The sequence below is a fragment of the Diachasma alloeum genome, unplaced genomic scaffold (genome assembly GCF_001412515.2).
Source record: "Diachasma alloeum isolate Michigan unplaced genomic scaffold, Dall2.0 Dall_scaffold_00299, whole genome shotgun sequence".
In the NCBI taxonomy this organism is placed as follows: domain Eukaryota; kingdom Metazoa; phylum Arthropoda; class Insecta; order Hymenoptera; family Braconidae; genus Diachasma; species Diachasma alloeum.
Window position 1 is genome coordinate 934,590 of NW_021680438.1, and position 21,364 is coordinate 955,953.

At 37.6% G+C, this 21,364-nt stretch overlaps 1 protein-coding gene across 1 annotated transcript; it reads left to right on the forward strand.

The window, feature by feature from the left end:
* The first annotated feature begins 276 nt into the window (after window positions 1-276).
* Window positions 277-16,367, forward strand: LOC107039383. Its single transcript, XM_015258960.2, has 3 exons — window positions 277-1,083; window positions 2,890-3,319; window positions 15,437-16,367. The coding sequence occupies exons 1-2, from the start codon at window positions 452-454 to the stop codon at window positions 3,299-3,301; spliced, it is 1,044 nt and encodes a 347-aa protein (XP_015114446.1). The 5' UTR covers window positions 277-451; the 3' UTR covers window positions 3,302-3,319; window positions 15,437-16,367.
* Window positions 16,368-21,364: the final 4,997 nt, after the last annotated feature.

The following is a 21,364-nucleotide window of genomic DNA, read 5'->3' on the forward strand; positions in this document are numbered from 1 at the left end:
CATGCAAGCACTCAACGGCGCCACGACAATTGACACCCAGTTAGAATAAGGAGCCAAGACCGCAGTGATAATTACACAAATTGAATAAATAAAAACAGTTACTGACAGTTGAGATACGATTGAACTCAACTCGATAACATCACATGAAATTCGTGACAAATCGTTTGAATATCTGACAATCGTTTCATCATTCTCTGACGTAGTTTTTCCATTGTCATAATTCCTGAGGTTTTTTTCACTGTTGATTCTATTACTCTCGACGAGCGTTGGTGCGTTTTATTTATAAAGCCCGCGGCACCAATTAGATTCGTCCTCGAGTGGTATTAGAGTCGATGAGAAGAACCGAGAAGTTTTAACCACCAGAATAAGTGCGGATGAAAGAGTTGAGAATTGTTTCGGCTTGAGTTTGAATAGTCGGAGGCTGAAACAACTGAGTATTATTCACTTGAAAATGACGACTATGGGGGTGACTGTTTTCTGCAATCGAGTGCAGATTAATAATGGAGATCAGGAGCAACTGATGCTGCTGAGAACTCTGCAGGATAACGAGAGTAATATTCTCGGGAATCAGCAGCATCTGATCGTTCAGAAGGGAATGAACAATAACTCGAACATAAATTCAAGTGTCTTACCCCCTTACGACCCCACTAGACTGAAAAAACACGGGAAAAACGGCCAACCGCCGCCGGTTGCTGTCGCTAAGCGCAATGCGAGGGAGAGAAATCGAGTTAAACAAGTTAATAATGGCTTTGCAACCCTCAGACAACACATACCCAATCACATAGCTGCCGGTTATGGCGATAGGGGTAAAAAACTGTCCAAGGTTGAAACCCTCAGAATGGCGGTTGAGTACATACGGGGGTTGCAGAGACTACTCGCCGAAGCCGATGGTCTTGAGTACGATCCCAATGCGGCTATTGGAAATAATGTACCATCACCGAGTAGTAGTATTGTCTCCTCGAGTCACAATGGCTCGGGGGAGAGACTTGCACTTGAGGACGAGGTCAATGCTGAAGAGGATGATGGTGACAATCAGCAGGATGACGAGGAGGAGGAGAACAAGAGGATTACATTGTTGACTAGGTAAGCATTTCATATTCAACGATTCATTTTTGCACACATTTGCACGACATTTTTTCATTCTTTCATGACTTCATAAGACAGGTTTTCAATCACCGATATTTGATTAATTTCTAATCATTTGTCGAAATAAATAAATTATAAAAACCTTACCCCAATTTTTCGGTTTGAATTGCTCTCGTTCATAAAATCATCCACTTTTTAAAAATACAGTGTAATGATTTTTGAAGTCTCTATTGCGCTTATTAAGAAATGTAATGTGATGTCTATGGATATTTTTTTATGTACTGTAATCTTTTGTTTACGGTAATTGTAAGAAAACGAGAAATTCATTTCTTACTGTAGGGGAGGCTGGGGTAAAACGGACACTTTTGATTTTTTTTTAGAATGTTAATGAGGGGTTGAAATGTTAATAAAATTTAACAATTTTTTTTTTCAATACAAAGAACATCTCTTTCCCTTTGTAGCGAGCCTACACTGAGCTCAATTGATAAATTTGTTTCTGAGTTATAAATAATTTTAAAAAAGTCTAAAGTGTCCATTTTACCCCACTCTCCCCTAATAAAAAAATATATGCAACAGTATATATTTATATATTGTATTATGTATACTATATAAATATTTTTTATACTGTAATGTTTTTAACAATAAAAAATGTAATACAGTTCTGTAAAAAAATATATATACAGGATAGTGTCCATGTGGATAGTACATAATACACCCCTAAAAACAAAAAAGCAAACGGGAAACGAAGAAGAAGATGAAGAGCATTATAACGACTCCGAATAAATTATTCAACAATTAACTTCTCATTGTGAAAAACTTGGTTAAAACCATTCACACCGGTAGAATGGTTCATTCATTCCAAACGAGATTCGCTAACTATTAACAAATGGTAAAGTTGAATATGACCAAATAAATATTCGTTAATAGTTAATGAATGGTTTACTTGAATGATGGAAGTTGAGTCAAACAAGGCTCCTCAAATATGCATTTGTCAACTATGAACGAATGAACATTTCTTGAAACCGAATAAACCCTAGCCTCCAAGCAAATCCATTTGTTAACAATAACTAATCCTCCAATAACTAATCCTTGTTATCAGTGTATTTTGCCTGCATTATTATTGAGATAAAAATTAACGAAAGTGAGAAACGATGAGGTTTTACTATTCCGACACCCATGGAAAACACTTCGCGCGCGAAGCGCGCGCCCTTTTCTAGCATTATTTAAAAAATTCGTTTCACCCCCTTTCACCCTCCGTTAACAGTCTGACGTGTTTTTTACATGCTTCTTTTCACTCTCGAATTATAACTTGGCCCCAAATTAATTCACCGTTCTGGCCCTTTGGGTTCTCTCTCAAGAGAGCCCCCAGTCGCTCGATTCGCATATGCGAGTATAACAAACGCACGAGTGAAATAAAAAAAATACTAAAGAAGGGTCTCTATCTCCGTTGTCCCGCGGGGTGGAATCACCGCCACGAGAATGCAAAAGTCCCCAATGGCAAAACCCCGGTATAATCATATTTTGTCCATGCATTAATTCCTTTCTGCCTCATTCTTTCATTTCACGATTTTTTTTGTACTCTCGGCTTTTTTCACTTCCACTTCTGGTCTTGTCCTCTCTACACTCGACACAGAGGACGAGATTTATGGTAGATAATGCGCAGGGACCTGTCTTGCCCCCTCTTTGGTGGCTTAAACCGAGACTCGTTAGAATTAAAATGTATGAAGACGGAGGGAATGGCGAAAAAACGGCTATAAATTCCTAAAATTAACGAATTTCTCACTCAATCATCTTTTGTTGAAGATTGTCACCGAATCCTGTGACAACGTCGATGTCCCCGAACGATTACTACGGCCAGTCGACCGGTGACGAGGAGAATTTGGAGCCAGGAACCCTCCAACGTTCTACCAACATCAATCAAACCTTTTCAAGGCTCTCGCCAACGTCCCTGGCGTCGCCTCAAACCGAGTATTACACCCAGAACGAGGAGAATCTTGAGCCGAGAATAGTGTCACCGTACAGTGGTGCTGGTGACAGTGAAGAGGGTGGTACCATATATGCTGCTAGTCCTGAGGCATTTTCGGGTGCTCTATACTACAAACAGGAGATCACGGAGACTGGGGAGTTCATGGACGTTGTTAGTTGGTGGGAACAGGAACAGGGAAGACTGGTGCATCATACCCAGCCACATGCCCAACGGCTTGCGCACGTCTGATACAACTGAAGAGAACCGGTAAGTCCCGGTTTATTCTTCTCTTTCATCCTCTGGTTTTATTTATTGCAAATACATTGGCCTCGGGTTAACGGGAGAGAAAAAAAAGAGAAAGAGGGTGAAAGCACTCATTTTTCAAACGAGTTTCTGCGTTTTGGAAATAAGTCTCGTCGATGATTTTCGTCGGGGTGTTTGCTGACATTGTCAGTGATGGGTGCTTGGCACTCGTCTATGACGAGCGGATGGGTGACACGTGATGCCGGGTTAGCTTGTAGAAGGTATAAAAGGGAAGACACCGAGTGGAAACTCGTGTTAACCGAATGTTTCTAATGGACACGTGGCGAGAGGCATCGTTGAAGCTAAAATAAACTGCCACTGAGACCACTTGCAGAGGAAGCGCTTTGGCGGTAGTTCTTTTTTCCTTGAACTGTGGTAAAGGGTAATTGTAAATTCGGCGGAGGAGAGGATTCTGCCTTTCTGATTGGATTCGTTGTTGTAGAAAGATCTTTCAGCTTTATTAAGGATATCCAACTTTGGCTATTTTTTCTCCAGTGAAATACTTTTCTACTTTTGTAGTTGAACATCACTTGAGCCCCATTTGAGCCCAAGTTTCCGGACCGTTTACAATGATTTGATTATTTAAACTTTGCAGGACTGAATTTGAATGTCGATATTGAACTTTTGGAGAACATTTTAAAAATCTGAAAAACATTAGAAGTTTGCTTTTGGAGGGAGATTGATGACGTAATTGAAAAATTGCAATTTATAAACCAATAAATATTCCACCATAAAAGTAATTTGTTCCGAATCGTAACAAATTTATTTATATTCAGCATTTTGTCAAAAATCGATTTCATGTCTAAAAATTAAAGTTTCCGAATCTTTAAATTGAATGACGATGAATATTCATCATTTTTTTCAAATTTTTCTCGCGCAATTTAATTGACAAATTTGATGATTGAAAATGGTTGAATCTATAGTGTAGTCAGTACCAAACTGTAAAAATTAATTATTAATTTTCAATTTCCTCCCTATTGGACTTATTGCCCAATAGGGAGGAATTGCACCGCCTTTATCAATTCAATAGAAATCAATGTTATTCAATAATTCAATATTATTTTCAGTAATATTGGTTTATTGCCAATATTATTCAAAAACACTTTGAAAATGTTCATTTTTTAAAACGCTTTTTTAATTGTGCAATCATAATTTTTGAAGACTTCAGGGCTACGTAAAACCGAATGGCATTTCAAGAACATTTCAGATTATCAAAATAAAAAAAACAACCAAGATCACGCTTGAAAGATCATAATACACGCGGACTTAAACCTGATTTTTCTCCCTGCAAACTGTCAAATCCCCAGCAAACTCTTTAAATCTCTCCCCAACATCTCAAGTTCTATTTCAGTACCATATGTCCATTTGTCTCATCACAAATGCCCCGAAAGCAGAAAGGATTCTATGAAACTTCTGAATCCTCGATGGCGAATTGTGCCTGACCTTGAAAATCCTTTGAACCTGAAATACGAATTACCGTGTATGAAGGGAATGGGAATAGAAACGGAAGGATAAAGTATATCACACCGGCCAAAACCTCCACCATGTGCCCGGAAATGGTGCGTCGAGATGTCTCTCATGGATCTCCTTCTCTCTTTCATTTTTCTCCTTCGAGCAATTCCATAACCCCCCGAATCATGTGGTTTTCGCTTCTTCCTCCTTCGTCTCTATTATTCACCGTCTTCCGTTTTGCGTGCCCCAACAACTGCCCCCGTGAGACTAATGCTGGATGTTTATGAAAGGAGAGGGTAAAAATTATTCACTCGATCAATCGAAATGCTCCCATATGGACGGCGAATGAATGGAAAATCATTCTATTACCGACTCCTTATGAATTTTAAATAGCCCTTTCTTTGTTTCAGACATTTTTTAAATTCCCTCTCTTTCACTCTCTCTCTCTTTCTCTTATTCCACGCATTTCGGGGGGGCATGAAGGCGCAGACAAAACGTCCAAGAGTGTGTCGCGCTCGTACGCCCCTACGCTGGGGACCGCAAATTACGACTGCCAGTATATATACTCCGCAAATAGAATCGTGGTTTTCTTTAGAAATATAAATGCCGTGGTAGTTGGTAACGTTTGAAATGTTTTCCACCCGAGTGTGTGTTAGATGTATAATATTGGTTCTCGGAGGCAAAGACGGGGGAAAAAATAAAAGCCAGGATAGAATACCAACCCAAGAGTGGTTTTGTGCCATATGGACAGCATTGCGATCAACCAAAAGTCGGACGTCAGCGGTGCTTACCATATGCTCGATGGTGCAGGAGAGCAACAGACGGGAGACTCCTTTGGTTTTTGTATTTCTTCTTTTCGAATTTGGAGAGGAAGATTCTGGTCAATGGCATGGTGAGGTATCGATTCTCGGAGGTGAAGATGAAACTCCGTTCAAAATAACTTCTTAGGTTGGCATGTTGTTCTAGAATGTAGGACGGTTCCTTTTTAAAAGAGAAGTTGAAGAGATTTCGCGTTGAAATTTCCGCTTAAATTGATAAAGGTGGCCTGTTTCACCCTTGTATTCACCCGGGAGCGCATGGAAAACTTTCTATTTGAGGAAATCCATTCTTACGATGTGTGGAAAGGTACTGGGGCACAACCGGCCATTTATTCTTTGTTTCAGAATGAAATTCCGCTATTTTGCTAGGGATTTCAGTCAAACAAAAATTTTTGCTGAATTGAGAACTCTATATTTTCAATTGTACAAGATTGTTCTATCGGTTTTTAGTCTATGAAGTTTATTGAGAAGATTTTCTCAATTTTTTATGCCAAAAAGAGCCAAGAAATGTGGCAGATGTGAATGTGTCATGTCATCAGTCAGATCATCAGACATTGACACATCATTAGACATCAGTCAGAATGTGTCAATGAATTTAGAGTGAAGAACAATTTCATTTTAGATGAGTTAAAAACATTTAACGTCTCGAGCGGTCGGGGTGAAAGGGCAGGGAAATTTCATAAGAAACTGATGAATGAACACAACCGACAGCGGTGGCTGTGTGGTTAGAGTGTGGCATTGGCACGCGGGAGATCTGGGTTCGATTCCCGACTGGGGGTGGGGGGAGGGGAATTTTCGATGCTCTAAATCTCACGGTTTCATTTGTCGAGCAGGAGTCTCGCAAGAGGCGACTGTACCTGGGCAGGTTTTTCCCTCAAATGAGGTTTTCTCTTGTCCTGCGGCGAATGCGGTACAGGGGGTTGGAGGGGGGGGGGAACAAATTGTAAAAACCCGAAAGGGTATATGAGAGAAAAAAAAACCAAATGAACACTATCTATTTTATCTATATAGTACTCACCAAGATCCGGGTAAAACATTTTTAATTGGATGAAATTTATTCTTATGTTTGGAAAAGGACTGAGGCAAAACCAGCCATATTTGTTTGCTTCAGAATGAAATTCCCCCGTTTCCCTAGTCATTTCCCTCAAGCAATAAGGATTATTCCTGACCAGATGGTTTGAATTATCACCAAAACATTACTAATTCCAATTACACACCACCCCAGTGTCCAACAATCGAAATAAATACGATGACGAATGACAACGCTTTAGAATAAATCAGCGATATAATCCTCTCAATCGTCTTTTTATGTAATCAATCCACACATTCGAATATTGCTGGCTTGAGTACGCAAATATTCAAGAATATCACAGTCGGCATTGATATCATGAAGCTGAAACTAGCAGAATATTCGTCAGCGGAAAATTCAATTTAGGGGATATTTAAATGTAGGAGAGTCAAATGATCATACGTACAAATGTTCAAGTGCGAAAGTGTTTGTACATTAGTTAAAAATATTTGTACACCCCTAGATTTGCCTAAGGCAAATTTTCTGCTGTCGAATCTTTCGCTAGTGTCAGATTCATGTTGATATCCCTTAATTGTTATCATAACTGGGCCTTATTGAGGTGACAAAACTTTAAATACACACAAATATACACACACACACAAGTATTAAATTTGTATATATTCAATTGTCAAGTGTTGAAAATGCAAGTGTTAAATCTTTGTGTTGAAATTTACGTGTTATTTTAACCGGTATAACCATGCCGGTATATATACAAATATTGTAGATTGACAAGTATATATTTACATTCATTATATTTACCCAACATTTCACTCTATATGGAAATATACATGAAAGCATATATCGTAATATGTACGATCAGTATATGAATCAATTTTTTTTTTCAATTTCATTTATTTCATTGATGTTACAAAAGTTTTCTTTGTTTTACATCTTCACAAACCTTTTGAACTCCCAAATTCTTCTTTTAAATAATGTTGTAAATATTCATATAGAGATATATAGTGTGACGTTTTGAGTTAGATCACCCATCGCATTAATCCTGGGTGATCTAACATGTGACTAGTCCCTGGGACTAGTCACAAATAGAAATAAGCTTTCCTTTCCTAGGGCCGTCGTACCCTTTGTTGCCCGGCTAACTGTCGCGTGGGATTCACTCAAGTTGGGAATGATAAGGGAATTGGAAGGTATTGTAGCGAAGATAAATACACGATTAACTGGTAAAAGTATGGTATATTTAACTCAACTACTAACTACAATACACGACAGTGTTATTGATGGGTTCGGCAAACGCGTTATTAATATTTGAAGGAGCTGGGATGACCGTCCAGCTTCACTCCCGATCGTACTCTGCCCTATTCCAGAGTCTTTGTAAAATGCTCAAAACCTAAAATTGCAGAGCAAGCAGTCTCACGGTCCCGAAACACTAAGACAATTAAGTGCCATCATTGACACACAACTAGAACAGTTAAACAGCTTCTTTACCGAGAAGCTGGACTCAGATGGCACCGTGAGAGTGCTGAGCTCTGCTCCTGCACGATGAGAAAGAAATCATATTTCTTTTCTCATCGTCCCACATTATAAATTTAATGTAACGTATTATTCATAATACGTCACATTGTATTCAACAAATAACCGACGTATTAATGACAATACGTCAAAATAGATATAACAGAATTGCCTTGCGCCTCAATCTCAACTCAACAATAACACACAGGTAAGCAGATCTTGCCAGAAGCCAATGCGGATATCTACACCGTTTTGAAACATTTTTAAGAACATTTGCAAATAATTTAAGAAAATTTTCACAAATGACAACATGTCGCGCTCATGCTAAAAGATCCGTCTCCGGTGTTCCATCCTTTCGTTGGTCCGGTTCCACTCGCATTCCCGATGTTCCTCTCAGTCTCTCCCATCCCTGTTGGAGCCATTTCCATCCACTAAAATTTTCAACTCGCTATGCACTGCCACACCGCCAAAATTACTTTTTCTCTCGTGGCCACGTCATTCACCTCAGCTTTACCTCAGCCATAACCTCCACCCCTCACTATTTAGCTTCACCGCCATATTTACTGCCTTTCAGCCTTCCACTTCTCTCAAAATGTATAGAAATTTTACACAACCTCTCCCTCCTTTTGCGTCTCTATGTCTCACCGTGGACAAATTCCTTGACTACTGTAGCTTCCACGTTCATCGCCAGCACATTTTTACTGCCACATGCTTCATATTTACTGTCTATCAGCCTTTGACTTCTCTCAAGATTTATGTAAATTTCACTCATTTTCGGGCCACACAAAACAATTTTCCTTGTAGTCTCCTCGTGATATGCCCTTTATTGGTTTCGCCATTCAATAATAATAATACTTTCTTCCGTTTACCCTTTATCATAATCCTCCTCTGCTTTTCCTGCTCCCTCCTATTCCCCTTACTTTCCCCAGGTACCCCAGACTTAGGGCAAACTATGCTTCTGCCTCCGTGGTTCTGTCCGAATTCTCCATGTCACACTGTGCCGTGGTCTCACTATCCGTCCATCCCAAGCTTGCCCAACCTTTCTTATTTTGGGCTCCCTCTTTTTCCTCTCACTACTCTCAATTTCAATTTCTCATGATTTCTCGGAATGCAATTTACATCTCCTTGGATATCTTCCACTCTCTAACCCATACGAATTCTGCCTGTCTCCATCGTTTCTTGCCCCTCTTAACCCCTCGTCGTCGTCGCCACATCATCTAACCTCCAAATTGCCAGCCGCCAACAATCCATTGAAAAACCTCTCCAAAAGTTCTGTTTCACCTCCACTTAATTATCTCCCTTGTGAATAACACTGCAAGGAGCCCCTCCGACAACTTTCTTCTACTTTGTTTCGCCAAAAAACCATAATTTGTTCTCAAAAATCGACGGAGCCTTCACCCACTCTATCTCCTCTCACGAGCGCCACCTCCCCTCTCCAGTATATGAATCATATATTTGACATGTATTTCCTCATATATTTTTCATTCTCATCTGTGCGAAATTCTATGACACATAGAACATATGTCTCGTTTCGACTCTTCTTTAGTCATATGCTCATTTCCATGGGGAAAAGAGCAGATGATGAAGGTTTTAGTCGTATTAATGAATCTGGAATAGAGGACAATTACATTTATGATTTTTCGTTGAAAATTTCACGGGATTTTGTAAAGGCAAATTCATAATTTGATGGAAAAAACAATGAAAATTCGAAATTTCTGTTCAATTATTCCATGAGAGTTAATAAAAATCAAGAAGATTCAAGTAAAGTGAGATATTCACGTCATCCTGCTGCTACAATTTGTGGAATTACATTGAATTTTCAGTGAAATAGACAATTTCATGATTTTTTCTCCTCTAAATCGACTTCAATATCATTATTTTGAAAATTACTGCTAAATTGTTCATTAAATTTTGATTTTTTTTCTGACAACACATACGATTCAAGAAAAATTCCTCAATCGAAAAATCCTCTTTCCTCGGTTGAGTTCAAGAACCTCATTCTTAAGACTTCATTTTAGCTGACGTTAAAGGGATAAAGAAATGTTAAAGTGGCGTTAACGAAATCATTTCAACTTCTTCCAAATGAATTTCCCTATTCTTTGTTTCACCAAATGGAGGTATTCATCATTATGCTGGTAATGTTTATTGATAAGATAGCCGAAGCAATGTTCGTAACATGCGGGCATCCACCAGCATAAAATTCAGATCCAACTCTTTCCGTTTATGCTCTTAAACACTTCACCATTGAACTCTTCCATGTACGTTTTTTTTCTCCATCAATTTTTCCGTTGGCGCAGACGCTCTAATCTTCCAACGAGCATTTTTAATCCTTCGAATAGAAGAAAGAGAGGACATCAACATCCCGCATGACCCAGAGCGTAATATCGAATGAAATGAGGGGTGGAGGAAAAAAAATTGTCAGAGACATCACGTACATTCGAGTTCGAGCCAGGGGCTAAGAAAGGAATTTATTAAATTAATTTGCCGCGTCGACGCATCTCGTAAACTTCGTAGATGACCTCACTTTATAATTGTCGTGAATTGACTTGACTGAGACGGTTAGCTTCCTTTTTTTAACCTCGTGAGAGTATGTAAACTACTCAGAAATAAAACGGTTATCAAAAAAACTACTCAGTCCACCTGAAATAATTTATTTTTCTCTCTCGAATGAACAAAAAGAGCTCCTCCCAGAGCTTGTCCCTTTCGATCACCATTAAAGTCACGATATCATTAGTCGTCTTCTCCCTATCTCCAAAAAATTAGTCGGCACGCGTTTATACCAAAGTCCTTGCGACCCAGAGCCCCCAAAACGACGAGTGAAGCACCCTGATAAGCCGAAACCACCAGATGGGAAACACCCATCCTCATGTGCCCGACACTCGAGAGGTGCCTCTCCCAAGCCCTCAAAACTCTTCAGAGTCGAAAGTGCATCCTCAAGATATATCAACCTATCTCCTCCACCCCCTCCACCAATTGCTTTCATCATTCGCCGGCATTGCACAGACTGATACCTTCAAACAAGTGAGAAATTGCTTTCGTCACAAGATAGTCAATATTTTTTCTAATAACACGGAAAAAAATATACTTGAATTGAGTATAAAATATACTTGAATCAAGTATATTCATTCTTGATTCGATTATAAAATATACTGGAATCAAGAATAATGTACTTAAATCAAGTATATTTTATACTGGAATCAAGAATAATATACTTGTTTTATGCCCCAAAAAGTGGAGTATAATTTCTCAAAAATTCTGAAATATGGGCAAAGGTAAGTAGCACATATTTCAGAATCAGAATGTAGAATTAAGAAATATTAATCAATCAAGAATACTCTGTAAAGAAGGCGATCCTACAATATATGAACAAATATCCACTCTTTTGAAAAATTATTTGGGGAGTGAATTTATTAAGTTTATACCCTTTCATTAAAATACTCCCTACAGATCAGAAGTGGAATAACCGCGTGCTTGTCTTTTTTCGTAATGATTCGACAGTGTGTAAATAAAGTTTTCGGAATCAAATCGACAAGTGTGTGCAAATGGGTTCTCCAATACCGAATGAACGCTCAAATACGTGCTCAATATTTTGAGGATTAATACTGGAAACTGAAATAGTGGTTCAGTTGCGATTAAATGTGCCGTTCAACCCTAGTTTAACCCTAGTTTGGCCGAACTACGCGATCCAACGACTTGGTCACCCCCGCGGAAATGGGCCGCTGTGTTATATTTAGCCTTTAACGTTGCCGAATTTACTGTACACACCCTGGGCGCATTTAGCGAGTTTCCGGCAACGTTGCGTGACGGGCCATTTCATTTAACGTGAGGAAAAAAAATTCTGCTGTTGGTAATCATTTATTTTCTTCTCGAATTTTGGGAATTATGTTGTTCTAAAGCCACAATTCGTACATTGTGTCATCAGGCGATAAAAGTATTATCTGACGAATGCGACTTTACAATCGGAGCCGAAGGCGAGCATTATAATCACATGAGTCAGATAATACTTTTTCGTATCACGGGACNTCAGTCCTAAGGAGTGCATTTCTCACTTTTTCACTCCTAAGTAGTGCATTTCTCACTTTTATACTGCTCAACGGTAAAAAGACCTACTTCTCATGCTTAACTACCGTCGGTAAAAGAGCCCTTTTTGGGCTTGAGCAATGAAAAACCCCATTTCCGTGGCGCTGTGTGCCACGAAATTGGCGTTTTTCAGAGCCCTCGGCACGAAAATTAATATACACACCTCCCCACGTGCTTGCCATCCTCGCCTTCGGCTCGGAAGGCAATCTTGCACGTGGGGGACGGTGATCTGTTTTCCAAGGCGCGGGCATGTAATGTACTATTATCACCGTGTGACACAATGTTTGATATCATTGGGCCCGAAAACCGCGATCTCATCGAGCGAAGCGAGTTAAACCCGGTTACCTAGTCGGGGCCTTAGTAGAAATCAAATGTCCGAGCACGGTCGCCCGGACTTTACAGGGGTGACTCTTGTATAGCATACGTGTGGCTAATGGCAGAACGTCCCCGCTAGCGCGCCCAATATACGAGACCAAATGTCCGGGCGCGCGCGTCCATCGAACGGCGCCCTGCCGGTCAGAATTTCTGCTAGGGTGGTAGTTAATTAAAAACGACGCCCTGTGCCGATTTTCTCATATGGCAACCAATCTAGGGTTAACTCTTTTGAATTCAATGATGAGCCAACATTACCCCAACGTTAAAATTTTTTACCTTTCCCCAAATATTGGTTTCAAAATCAATTTGTTTAACGACAAATCATTCAATCAATCTCATGATCAAACTCGGTCATGATGGCATTGGGAAGATTATTTTTAAATCACAATTGGATTCATTTAAACAATTGATTTTTTAGTTGACGTCGAAAAACGATCGGTTACATACGGATTCGGTCGTTTTGGTCCACCCTTCTTTCGCTCAATTACTTTTCGTCAAACGTCAGTTCGTTCCATGATGCTTTTAGTTTTTTTTTCGTCCAATCATTTTTTCGGGTAATTGTTTCAAAAAATACATCCGGGTAAATTGTGGAAAATATTTATGTAATTTATTTATGGAATCACGTGATTTTTTATGAACAAGATTACAAGTGACGATCAACGAACTTTTCTCCGAAAATATTTTGTTTGTAAAAATGGCATCACAATTGATAACAGTTGACACTCCTACCTAGTAATATTTTCCCTACACGGAGAGAAATGTTTAGTAAAAATTACGGAACTCACAATTCGCTCACCGATTACGGAATCGACTCAGAAAATTTAAGTGACGGTATCGTAATTTTTTAGAGGTGATTCAGATAAAAATTACGGAACGCTCTGGAAAAATTCCGTGATAGTTCCGTAAAATTTCCTACAACCACTATTTCGCGCCAAAATAACGGAAAAGATACGTAATTTTTATTGAATATTTCTCTCCGTGTAAAACTATCACTAGGTTTTTCCTTACCTTCTCGTGCGAATTTGAATTTTGTCTTTGATGTTAGTTATAAACCCACTGTTCGACTGGGTTTTGTATCGTGATCGCGTATAACTTTATTCTGGTTTCATTATCAATGAGCAATTGGATATGGGTTCCTCAGGTTTCTGTTTATATTTACCTATGTTTATAGTGTGTTTATGCTGTTTTCGGGTCACTGCCCCTCTAGTTTTTTATATCGGCCGAATTGATATCCCCCGTATAATGCAGTGGACGAAATGTTTTCCAGACCAAATAGTTGTTGGACGAAAAGTATTTTTGGACGAGGCGCTACTCACTCCCGAAATTATGGCGTCACTGTGTGATGAAATCAATCCAAAATCACGTTGAAATCATGTGAAATCATTCCGAAGTCATTTAATTTTTATAAATGTTTTGCCAGAGATGCGATGGTCTTTATTCCTCGTGATTTCAATTCAGTTGCGAAGTGGTAAACCGGTATAAGTCGACTAAGGGAAATAGCGAAAGTGTTGTAATTTCCTTTTTTGTGGCTCTCAATTTGCTCTACAAAAAAGGTCTATGACAAAAATTTTGCTATTTCCCTTCGATGTTGAGATATACATTGAAAACTGGGCAATAGTCAAAATCGACTTATACCGGTTTATCAATTCACTACTGAATTATTTCATTCCCTCTGAAATCACTGAGTTCGAATCTATGAAATCAGTCTAAGGCAATTGCAGTCTCACAAACACATCGCGATTCACTTGAAATAATCGATTTCATTTCTTCCCGAAATCACGGAAATCAACCCTGAAATGACGAGAAGTCGACTTCATTTCGACATCATGGTCTCACTTAATTAGGGAGTGAGTACCCTCTCGACTTTGGACGAAAAATCATTCGACGAATCCATACTCGTCATATACACACATGCATACGCATACATCCGGGCATAGTCTAAACATAGCATATTCGAACTCCTGATGCAAAAATGAGTTATCCTGACACAAAAAATAGAAAATTTCGTCGTTGACAAATACAATGCTTCCGAATGGAAGCAAAAAGTGAACTTGACACAACGTACAAGAATCCCAAATATTCAATTAAAAATCGAAGAAGAATACGAAATGTTGATTCAACATTGCCCCGGCCTCAGAAATTCCCACGACCTCCGTATCCCCTCGATTCATCGTAGTAGCATGGTAACACTATGCGAAAAAATTGTATTTCTCGTCTTCCATGCGATCGTAAGTCCTTGGCCTGGATTTAATTTTCCCTATTTTTCAGGTAAAAAGCTCTCCATTCCATCTTGAACGATAGATTGCTCCTGTATACACACGTGGGGAGAGAAATGTATGAAGAGTATTGGGTATTGGCCTAGGTGCAGGGGACAATGGGATGTCGGAACAATGAGTGAAAGGAGGAGGATTTATCCTTCAAAATGTATCTTTTCTAGTCTCCGGAAGGACACGCTCCACGTGTACATCTAACGTAGGGGAAGGAGATATCGAAATTATTGTAAAAAGGGAGAAATGGATTTTTGGGGTGAAAACTCTTAGGAAGTGAAATATTCTGAGATTCTCGGATGGAGGATACATAACGGTTTTGCTTCCCCCTCGAAAAAAAAGGAAACCCTGATTTCTTCTACCCATCGGAAATCTCTCCCCCATTCCCTTTCTCACTCTCTTTCGAGGATTTCCCATATGTTTTCGATTCGCCTTGAGAATTTATTACCTTTCTAAACCAACAGAGGGCAAAAAAAACATTAGGCATTAGTGAAAGTAAAAAATAAAATGGGCTTGACATGACTAACGAGAAACATTTGTTATATTTTTTCAGAGGATCCTGATCTCACCAAGATTTAGTCAACCACTGGGAGAAGATTAAAACTCAATGTTGAAACAATTGTACTTACTTCAGCTAGGGGAGATGGTGTATCTAATTGAACATCTTTTAAACATCGTTTATTGCCATTTGAGATGTCGTTGAGTCGAGTGCCTTCGAGACGTGACAGTAGTGGTAAAGAAACGTTTGATGTGTTTAATGAAACTGCTGGGTAATACGAAGCTTGTAAATTTCAATGAGACTTCGATACTGTGCCTTACGATGTAAGTTCAACTTTTTCCAGTTAAATTTATATAGAATATATGTATACATGTGTATATTAAGAATTTGGGATACGAGTACTTCGTAAGGGAGAGAAAGAGAGATGTTTTTTCATTAAAAATGAGCCAAAAGTCGATATTTTTAGGGTTATTTAAATATATGATATGAGAGTGTCGTTCTGTGTGATTGAAATACAGCGGACTCTTAGTGCCTTCGCGCAACGATATGCGTTCCGCTTAATATGTATTTTTGTAGTTCAACGATTACGACAATATCAGAGGAGATGCGTCACCGATGGGAGTGGGAGGGGTGGAAAATATCATGTATACGAATAGAAGAGGAATTCATTAGCGGTGAATATTTGACACTTAATGGAGAAAGCTGTCTTAATGGTAAACAGTACTTATGCTTGCTCAAAAAGTGCATTTCACGGTTGCAATAATTTCTCCTTTTTCTCGCTGAATATTCAACAGTCGATTGTTTATACAGTTTTGAAACCTTATCGATGACGCCTCGAATTCCTCGTGAGACACAATCAAAAATTGTATATATCAGTGCCTTAAATTGGTTAAGAGAATTAATTACTATTTAAGAGACTATTTTTTGTACTTGTAATTTTTGTCAATTTTGGATATTTAAAATACATTTATACTATTTATGATGATATCTGTTCGATTATTTTTATTATTTCTCCCGTTTTTATGGATTTGAAAGGGTAAAAGAAGCAGGAGTGCATGTTATCTAAAAAAATGTTTAGGTAATCACAATAAATTCGGTAATTTTCTTATTCGATGAAATTAGTTATGTCTGATGATAACCCAGCCAACCCCCTTCATCCGTTGTTTAAACAATTTTTTCCCCATTTTTGAAAATTTTTTAGAAAAAATTTAGTCATGAATGCAATGATTCCAACAAAAATTCAAATATTGTAAGTGAAAATTCTACAAGAATATAATTTCCACTGGATTTATTGCCTCTGTCACACGAGTTTCGACAATAATTTCAGAAAATCTAAATTGCTGTATGTTTACAAGGGCTCAGAAATAATTCTTGAAAAATTTTTCTCTCCGCCGTTAGAAATTTTCTAGCGACAGTTCAACTAAAATTTCAAGACATTTTATAATTGAAAATTAATAACTTGATGAAGTAATGAATAGAAACTGTAAATTTCAATTCAATTGTTCCATGGAAATTAATAGGAATCAGGCAAATTGAACGTAATTTGCTACTGAATATTCATAATTAGAGTATTATTTAAAATACATTTATCCTATTTATGATAACATCTGTCTAATTATTTCAATTGTTTCTTCTATTCATCAGTAATGGTTTTGGATGGGGAAATGGGGTGGGAGTGCATGCCACGTAAAAAAAATGTTTAGGTAATCAAAATAAACTCGTTAATTTTTCTACCCGATGAAATTGATTATGCCTGGATAATAACCCAGTCAACCCCCTTCACCCGGTGTTTTAACAATTTTTTACTCATTTTTGCAAAATTTTTAGAGAAAGTCTATTAACAAATTTAATAATTCCAATAAAAATTCAAATTTTGTAAGTGAAAATTCTACAAGAATATAATTTCCACTGCAGTTATTGCCTCTGTCACGTGAGCCTTGAGAAAAATTACGGAAAGTCCAAATTGCTGTACCTTTACAGAGATTCAGAAATAATTCTTGAGAAATTTTTCTCTCCACCGGTAGAAATTTTCAAGCGACAGTTCAACTAAAATTCCGACAGATTTCTTAATTGAAAATTAATAACTTAATGAAATAATGAGAGAAATTAGAAACTGTAAATTTCAATTCAATTATTCTATGAAAATTAATCGAAATGAGGCAAATTGAACGTAATTTGCTACTGAATATTCTAAAATTCTAAAATACATTTATCCTATTTATGATGACATCTGTCTAATCATTTCAATTGTTTCTTCTATTCATCTTTAATGGTTTTAAATGGGGAAATGGAGTGGGAGTGCACGCCACCTAAAAAAATGTTTAGGTAATCAAAATAAATTCGTTAATTTTCTTACCCGATGAAATTGGTTATGCCTGGATGATAACCCAGCCAACCCCCTTCACCCGTTGTTTTAACAATTTTTTCCTCATTTCTGTGGTGCACGAGGGTCGATTTCCGGTTAGTCTCCACGCAGGGGGTAGCACCGCTATTCTCGCCACGTCACTTCCGTTTGTCGAGTATTTCCGGCCGTTATAGACAGCGTCGTTTACTGACCTGCAATCTAACTGCCACCCCCTCACTTATATTCAACCCCATTTGATGAACAGCACAAATGCAATCTATTCTCGAAATTCTATATTGAAAGGGAAAATAACCGGTAATTTCAGGTTTTTTCTTTCGTGTCGATTTACCCCGAATCGTTTTGTTTGTTTTTTTCTCGACTAGGCGAGACGCTTCACGCGCTCTAGCCAGGTTGCATGAGATCGATATATGTTGTCATTTTTCAAATTCTAATTCCCCTGATTTTTACGTTCCACGAAAACAAATACCCTCTGAAATGGTATATGAATAGTTTCATTCACTTTGCCAATAATTATAGAAAAATACCAATCAAGCTGAATTAGAAATAAACATCATGAAATTCAAATTTTGAATAAAAATTCCCATATGTTAATAAAAATTAGCCTTAATTAAATAATTGAGGGTCTATTTCAAGGTAATTTGATACATTTTCACCGCAGCATAAGATATCCCCACAGATTTAAACAGAAACCGCGCAAATCTCGTCATTATGAGGGAAAATATGGAAATTTTCAAAACGTGGCATGCTAAAATCGCTACCGTATCGTTTATGACAATTGATCTAGTGGACGGAATAGATAATACAGGATATCAATTTGAAGATCTCAATGAGACCTTCAAATGGACACGTCATATATTCCTGCTGGTCAAATCTAAAGCCTCAATAAACGGGCAAGACAGTCATTTCTGAGATGTGACTTAATGTGAAAAGGAAAAAATCTACAATAACTTGATGAAAATTCAATTAAATCAGATTTATCATGTACTATTTTGAGGAATAGTAAATACTCTTCAAAATGATATATAGATATCCCTGCCTAGTCCACTTAGGAGCATCGAAAATCCGACCAAAGTTATTTTTTCAAGTGAAACATGAAAATTCAATTTTCGCCTAAAACTCTCGTAAGTCGATGAAAATCGGACAGAATTGGACAAAACAGGTGTAAGCTTGAAGTTTATTCAATAAGTTTTTGAATGAGTACATTAAGTGGATGATTTATGAAAAAGGAAGAAGGACCTGAGCATAGAAACTAAAGGAAAAACCTTGGTTACGGACACGAATATTCCTACACTGAGCAAAAAAAATTTTTTTGATACGCACGTCTTCACTTGTATCAAGAAACTCATGGCTTGAAAATTGACAAGAAGAAAATATCTCGTACTGAGGAAAAAAACTTTCGTCAAGAGATTTTGCACTTGTTCCAAAGGCGAGGATAATTTGTCTATCACAAGAAAGAGATTTCTCAAACTAAATCTGGAAGAATCAATTTATTCAACAGTTTTTAAGTTTCAATTAAAAGTATTTTAATGCAAAAATCACTTGACTTGGCTCGAGAAATCGTTTTCTTGTTGTGAACAAATTGCCCCTCATCTTTCGGACAAGTATAAAATCTCTGGACCTTTTCTGAGAAGCCTTTTCTCAGTGCGAGATATTCTCTTCTTGTCAATTTTCTAGCCATGAGTTCCTTGGTACAAGTAAAGGTGTACTTCAAAAAAAAACTTTTTCTCAGTGTAGAGGGGATGTTGGAGACGTGACTAAAACAAATAGCAAAGAGATTGATTGATATACTGCATCGACCTCTCCATGTAATCCACCGGATGCCCGTCAATTTTGAACATAAATGAGATTCTGAATAGATAATCAGGTGTACATTGTTGACCCCGTAACTTTTTGAAAACTACGGGAATATTGACCTTCGCCGAATCTTTCCTTGATGGCTGATTGATCTTGTAGTTCATACATGAGGAAATGAGGAAATAAGATTCTGGTGTTTATAATTGAGGTTCACTGAATAATTCAGTGGAGACAAATCGACAGGAATCATGTGATTGGAATGGAACACCAACAACAATATTCACTTACCTACTGCAATGAAGATACCATTGACCTAATCACATACAATTAATTATGATTCGAAGTGACTCTTCAAACGAGTGAACGTGAGTGATGAGTAACTCCATTGATTTAATACCGATTTCTCGGATATAAAAATGTCGAGCTTTATGAATTTCGTTAATACGTAATGACCCCTTTTGGCAGGTGACAAATTCCTCGACGAGCAATCACTTAAGGCACCCACATGAACACCCAGTGCAATGAATAATGCATTATACTCGTCAAAAATCGAGTACATTTCCGCTGATTGCTTTTACCATCAAATCAATGCATAAAACATAGTTGCGTTGATGCAGTCCAAGTGATATTTACAGCTAAATTTGGAGATTTTCAGTGATGAAGTTCTCTAAATGTGAATGTCCAAGTATTTTAGTCATTTTTTTCATCGAAATCCCTTCCAACATTTGTAGTTGAACTGCAGGTTACCCTCTATTTTGTGATTATTTTATTATTTAAACTTTTAGAGTGTAATTTGATTAAATTTTAAACCTTTGGGAAACATTTAGAAAATCGGTAAAAAATAGGAAAGTCCACTTGTGCAGAAAGATTTGTGGAAATTATTGATGAATAATCAATTTTTCGGGTTTTGAAGCTTTCGCGGCCAATATTATTATTCATTATGATGGCTTCCGGATGGATGCCGCGTCTAGATTCAGTTTTTTGCCGACGTTTCGCAAATATTTCAGTCTGGATTATCAGGGCTAGGTTGCTCCGATACACCATCAGAGCATCCATCCGGAAACCATCATAATGAATAATCAATTTTTCGATTTGACAATCATCTTCCTGAGTCATAAATTTTTTTTCGCATGCATTCATTATTAAGAAAAAGGAAATTTTGGAAAGAAATGTTTTGAAGAGTATAATGTAAATGACACTAATTATTCATTATTTTTTATAAATTGCACGAGTGAACGGCGAGAATTTTATAAAACTGCAAGCGGTACTTCAATATGAAGTAGTATTTAATATGTATCATCTGAAATGACATTTCAATATTGCCTTTTTGCAAATAACTTACGGAAATTGTTTAAACCTCAGGCAACCGTATTTTTATCATTGAGTAGATTCTTCATACATTCAGAACTTATTACAAGTTTGAAGAAAATGATTTCTAGGATCTTTACTGTTAATCAAATATTCATAATTTGTTTTCGATGAAAGCAGCCCTTAAAATTGTAAAATGTGTTCCAACGGTTCCAGATAGGAACCCAAATCGAGGCTCCGATAAGTTTATTAATAAAAAATAACTCCCTCCCTTAGAGTCGGGAAGTTAATAATTGCCGTCTGTTCTCAATGACCCAGTTTAAATATCAAAAAACATTTTCACGAAAAAAAAATTCCAAAGCATTAGAATACCTCCACACACCATTCAATCATCGGAACCGATGACAAGCAATCATGCATACAAACGTAGACTAATACGACACACTCTTTTCTTCACAATGTAATTACTCATTCGCCACCGTCAAATCGTCAATTTTTCCTATATTTTCGCCGAT

Bases quoted from the DNA above. Each gene is read 5' to 3' on its own strand.
- LOC107039383 (XM_015258960.2), top strand. From the start codon at position 452: ATGACGACTATGGGGGTGACTGTTTTCTGCAATCGAGTGCAGATTAAT. The intron at 1,084-2,889 runs GTAAGCATTTCA...CTTTTGTTGAAG, and splicing joins AGGATTACATTGTTGACTAG to ATTGTCACCGAATCCTGTGA.